The sequence below is a fragment of the Tupaia chinensis genome, unplaced genomic scaffold (genome assembly GCF_000334495.1).
Source record: "Tupaia chinensis unplaced genomic scaffold, TupChi_1.0 Scaffold000067_1, whole genome shotgun sequence".
Classification (NCBI taxonomy): domain Eukaryota; kingdom Metazoa; phylum Chordata; class Mammalia; order Scandentia; family Tupaiidae; genus Tupaia; species Tupaia belangeri.
The window spans coordinates 2,823,907-2,829,577 of record NW_006159526.1 but is presented as its reverse complement, the minus strand read 5'-3'; the positions used below and the strand labels follow the sequence as shown (position 1 = coordinate 2,829,577).

The 5,671-nt window shown below is 53.8% G+C and overlaps 1 protein-coding gene across 1 annotated transcript in view; it reads right to left on the bottom strand.

Moving 5' to 3' along the window:
- CLPTM1 (CLPTM1 regulator of GABA type A receptor forward trafficking) overlaps nt 1-5,671 on the bottom strand; it is a gene marked incomplete at its 5' end in the record, with an annotated part of 33,840 nt that overhangs the window by 13,791 nt on the left and 14,378 nt on the right. Inside the window, 2 exon segments of the mRNA XM_014582989.2 lie at nt 496-613; nt 1,985-2,143. Coding sequence (XP_014438475.1) covers nt 496-613; nt 1,985-2,143 — 277 coding nt within the window.

The window sequence follows — 5,671 nt, the reverse complement described above, 5'->3', positions numbered from 1 at the left end:
CTCAGGGCGCGGCCACACAGAACACACAGGCTGCCTGAGAGTCAGCCCTGACCCACGAGACACCCACACACACCAGCTCCCCAAACAGCAGCAAGTCTATACAGTGTCTGTTCCCAGGGCTGAACTGACACACAGCAACTGCAGAGACCACAGCCTGGTCTCGAAGGCCCTCCAGGCTCCCCTCTGCTCACCACCCACTGGCCATTCCCACCTTCTTCCTGGGTATCTGCTTCTATCCAGCCCTACACTGTGCACGAGCCAAGCCCGGGCCCTCCCCTCCTGCAGGCACTGCCTCCCTCCGCCCCTTCGGAAGTTCTTGTCCCCCCCAGCTCTTCCTACCCGACTCCTCTCACTCTCCGATCCCCTGCATTGCAGCTCTACACACCAGGCGTCCAGGGAGACCATAAAGGGTGGGCAGGATGGCAAGCCCAGCATCTCGGGAGGGTTCTGCTGCCCACCCCCAGCCCAGGGCCTTGGCTGCAGGGGAGGACTCACTCCGGGACATGTGGACCGTGGCAAGCCGGCGGTACAGGGCCTTCTGCCGGGGGTCTGGGTGGAAGCCACTCTTGGTGAAGTAGACGTGGATGTAGATGGAGCCGTTCTGCTGCACGCTCTGTAAGGCACGGTGGGTAGTGGGCAGGGACGGCCAGCACACAGGGTCCACCTGGTACCCTCGTCCCCTCGTTCTTCAGCGGCTCAATGAGTGCTGGGGCGGGGGGAGTGGAGCTGCACAGTTAACAGCCCAGCACTGGGGTCAGACTGGTTAGGACCTCGGCTTCAGCTGGAATGGTGTAGGTTCAGCTGCCTCTGAGCCCAGAGCCCACCTGCAGGACAGGCTCATCGCAGTGCTGAATCGAGGGTTCCCCAGCGTGGTTCGCTGACCTCAGTGGACTCAGGCCACACTGCGTAAGGAGATGACAAGGACCCACAGCTCTGTCGACGCAGAGCAGCTCCCTGATCTGATGGGCTAACAGGCAGGAGGCATCCGCCAACCATGTGGCGGGGGCTACTTGCCCGCTGCTCAGACGAGGTAGTGGGCCCTGCAGAGGGGTTACCTGATGTGCGGGAGGTGCCATGCAAGTACGTGCATGAAGCCAGGCTGTGGGCTCCCGCAGAGCTCCCCCTCTACGCTCCCTGCCCCATGCCCACTGGCCCCTCTGCCCAAACCTTTGATTCCCCAACTCTGCCAGGGAACCAGGTTGCTGGCCTGGCTGAGCACAGTCAGGAAGGCCCCCGAGGCGCCCCTCACACTTGTTCTGCTCTTGCAAATACCGGGCCTGGCTCCACGCTGGCAGTGTTGGGCACGGACAACTGACTGTGGCAGCCCAGCCTTGCCCCTCAGCAGGCTTGCAGCCCGGGGGGAGAAAGACCGTCCCTAGACAGTGAGGACCAGAATGGATAGGGCTGGGATGGGGAAGCCCAGCAAGCTGTGAGAACCCAGAGGTCAGTTCACCAAGCCTTCACTTCGGGTGAGTTTTCTGGAGGAGGCAAGATTTAAACCTGGGACTGTGAAAACATGGAGCCAGAAAGCCTGAGTTTCAGCCTCTCACTAGCTGTGCTACCTTGGGGAAGCCACTTTACCTCTCTGCACCTCGGTTTCTATCTGTCAGACAGGGACAGCCGGGGAGTGGGGAGGCTTCCACGCACAGGCCCGCACAGGCCCTCTTGGTGCCCTGTGCACAGCAGGGGCTGGTCACTGCCAACTGCAACGATCCTTGCAGCCAGCTGCCTGCAAACTGCTGGAGACCCACCCCCAGGGACAATCGCTGACCCTTCACTGCTGTAAACTGCAGGCAGCTAGGCGGACCCCAGGCCAGTTCCACCCCCTCTACTTTTCCAGGTGGGGGAGGGTCAGGCTCAGAGAACTCAGGGACCTGCCTGTGAGCACGTGAGCTGCACTCAGATGCCTAGGGCTGGGAGCGGACTGGAGGAAACGGCCTTCGGTGGGGTCAAGCAGCCCAGGGTTGGGGGGAGCTGCCCCCACCTGCGGGATGTCGAGCTCAGCGAAGTGCTCGTAGCAGCCATCTGAGTTCTCGCCGCTTGTCCAATCACCGTACACGAGGTCGTGCTGCTCCCAGAAGAGTGCGGACGTGGCGTTGAAGTCTGTAAAGTGCTCGTGCTCTGAGATGTACACGTGCAGGTTCTGCGGGAGGGAGAGCCGAGCTCAGTGCTGCTCACAGGGTGCCAGGTGGGAAGGGGCGTGCAGGCACGGAGCTGTGCGGCCAGCAAGCTGATGCTGCCGATGACGGTCTTAGAGGGAGTGCAATTAGGGGAGAGGAGGAGTAACAGATGAGGTTTCTGTTTTCGTTTTTTTAGGTTTATTTACTGGGCCAGCTCCATAGCCTGATGTGCAAAGGCAGCTAGATCCTTTATGGCCAGTCACACAGTTTGAGTCCTAGACCTGGTGGTTGACAAACACAGAGGCCAGGTGTGTGTGTGCCCAAAATCCCCAAAGGAGAGTGAGAGAGAGGAAAAGGGACAGTGGCATGACTATGTCCCATGGGAAGTGCCTTCATCTCTCCCTCTGCCTTTCTCTGGTGAGAAAGCACTCTCCAAAAAAAAATCTTTCCATGAACAAAAGAGACAGAGAGACAAAAAGAGAAAGACACAGCACCCTCAAAAGGGCTCTTGGATCAGCCGGTGGCGTGGTGGTCAAAGTGGCTGGATCCCACATGGTCAACTTTATGGTTCAAGCTTTGGATTCAGGCGCATGTGCATACATGCCCAAAATCCAGACAAGACTGAGAAGAGGTGTGGCGTGGCCATCCCTTCTGGAGGGTGAGTTCTCTCTCTCTCTCTTTCTCTCTCTCCAGCAAGCACATGTGCCCTATAGCAAACTAAACGAACGAAAAGAGACCTCACATGTGATCCACTCCCCGCCCCAGCAGCCCCATATCACTGGCAGGTGAGTGTCCAGGGTCTCTGGATCTGAACAAGGAATTCTTGCACGTGAGTCAGCCTTGCAGAATGGTGGTTTGGGAACCAGCAGTTAGCGTAATGGCTATGTCGCTGGACTCCCACGTAGTCGACCGCGGTTCGTGTCCCGGACCCGGTGGCTTAAAATTCACGCTGGGCGTGTGTGCGTGCGTGCCCAAGATCCCGAGAGGAGAATGGAGGAGAAGGGATTGTGGCGTGACCATCCCCCCTGGGAGGTGATTTCTCGCTTTCTGTCTCTCTATCTCTCTCTATCTGTCTGGCGAGCGCATGCGCCCTATAGCAAAAACCTCTCCAAAAAAAAAAAAAAAGAAATGGAACAGAATGGTGGTTTGACCTCAGAGCTGCTGTCTAGCCCAGGATAAACACTCAAACACTCTTCCCTCTTTTTTTCCTAAAAAATAATTATTTTATTTAACTTTTATTTATTTATTTATTTAAATTTGACCAGAGAGGGACAGAGAGAGAAAGAAAAAAAAAAAAGGAGAGAAGAAAAGTGAGAAAACAAGCCACCAGGTCCAGGACTCAAACCATGGTTGGCCATGTGGGAGTCCAGCGCCTTTTAATCACCATGCCACCTGGCAGCCCCAGCTCTTCCCTTTTACCACCACAACTGTCCTGCTCTGAGCCCGAAAGGTCAGCAAGCAAAGAGCACATGAAGACCACTCAGTCTACCGCGCGGAACTTGAGGATAGGGCTGGGGATGGCAGAGAGGCAATGCAACTGGGCCCACATGGAAGGGCCTGGGCCCAATAATTTTAAAGGTTTTTGCCATGCGCACGTGCGAGAGACAAAGACAGTGAGGGGAAAAGTGAGAATCACTCCTCAGAGAGGATGGCCACACCGCAATCCCTTCTCCCTGGGATTTAGGCATACATGCACTCGTGTCCAGAGTGTTTTTACAAGCCACCAGGTCCAGCACTTGAACTGTAGTTGGCCATGTTGGAGTCCAGCGCCATAACCACTACACCGCCTGTTGGCTCCAATAAATGAATTTTTAATTTTTATTTTATCTCTTAAGGGACCAGCAGTTGGCGTAATGGCTATGTCGCTGGATCCCCATGTAGTCGGCCGCAGTTCGAGTCTCCAGACCTGGTGGCTTAAATTAATGCCAGGCGCATGTGCCCAAGATCCTGAGAGGAGAATGGAGGAGGAGGAAGTGCGGCATGGCCATCCCCCCAGGGGGTGATTTCTCACTTTCTGTCTCTGTCTGTCTTTCTGGCAAGCATACGCACCCTATAGCAAAAACTTCTCAAAAAAATAAAAAATTGCAGGGAGGTACAGCAGGTGGTTACGGGTGCAGGACTCCCACATGGCCAAACGCAGTTCGAGTCCTGGACCTGGCAGCTTGCTTTCTCGCTTTCCCTTCCTCTCTCTGGTCAAATTGTAAATAATAATAACAAATGTAATTAAGTAAATAAATAAATCGTAAAAAAAAAAAAAAATCGCTAGAGGGGCCAGCGGGTGGTATGGTGGTTAAGCCACTAAACTCCAACATGGGCAACCATGGTTCTTTCTCACTATCTATCTATCTATCTATCTATCTATCTATCTATTTATTTTAATTTGACCAGAGAGGGACAGAGTAAGAGAAAAAGACAGAGAAGTAAAGGAAGAAAGCCAGCTGCCAGGTCCAGGACCTGAACCATGGCTGACCATGTGGGAGTCCAGTGCCTCCAACCACCATGCCACCTACCAGCCTTCTCTCTCACTTTCTCTCTCACTTTCTCTCTCTCTTTCTCTCTCTCTTTCTGGTGGGTGCATGTGCCCAATGGCAGATTAGAAAAAAATAATAATACAATTGAATTTTAAAAATGTGCTAGAGGATACATGTGCTTATGGGAGAGCTAAGAGAACCAGTGAGAGAGAAAGTGAGAAAGCAACCCACCTAGAGGGATGGTCACACTACAGTTCCTCTTCTAGTCTCCTCTTAGGATTTAGGGCATGCACACACAAGTGCCTGGTGTGCTTTTGAAGCTGCCAGGTCCAGGACTCAAACCACACGATCAGCCATGTGGGATCCAATACTTTTACCACCTCACCACCAGCTGGCCCTAAACAAACTTTTTTAAGTTAAAAATAATTTAGGGATATGGGGCTAGCAGGTGGCATGGTGGTTAAGGGCACTGGACTCCCACATGGCTGACTGCAGTGCAAGTCCCAGACCTGGCAACTTGCTTTCTCACTTTCCCTTTCTCTTTCTCACTCTGTTCCTCTCTGGTCAAATTAAAATGAACAAATAAATAAAGTTAAATAAAATAATTCTTTTTTTTAGCGAGAAATCACCCCCGGGGGGGACGGTCACGCCGCAATCCCTTCTCCTCTCGGGATCTTGGGCACGTACGCACACGCGCCCGTAGTTAAATAAAATAATTCTTAAAAAAATAATTATAATAATTTAGGGATAGCAAGGGTAGGAGCTTTCTGAATTATCTTCCTTCTGGGCTGCTCACGGCCTTCTGGTCAGAGCCCTGTAGCCCCATGGATAAAGCACAGAGGAAGCTGCAGGGGCTGACATGGAATATAAAGGAGCTTCGCAGAACAGCTTCCTCCGTTCTCCAGCTCACCCCCACCCAGGCCCACTGGTGGAGAGGAGCTGAGTGTGGTCCCCTGCTGACCACAAGCCACAAAAACACAGAACAGAAGCCCTCAGAGAACTGCAACAGCGAAAGGGGGCTTGGTCTACAGGTCCCAGCGCTGGCTACGGGGCGGGGGCTGGAGCCGTGCGGCGCCAAAC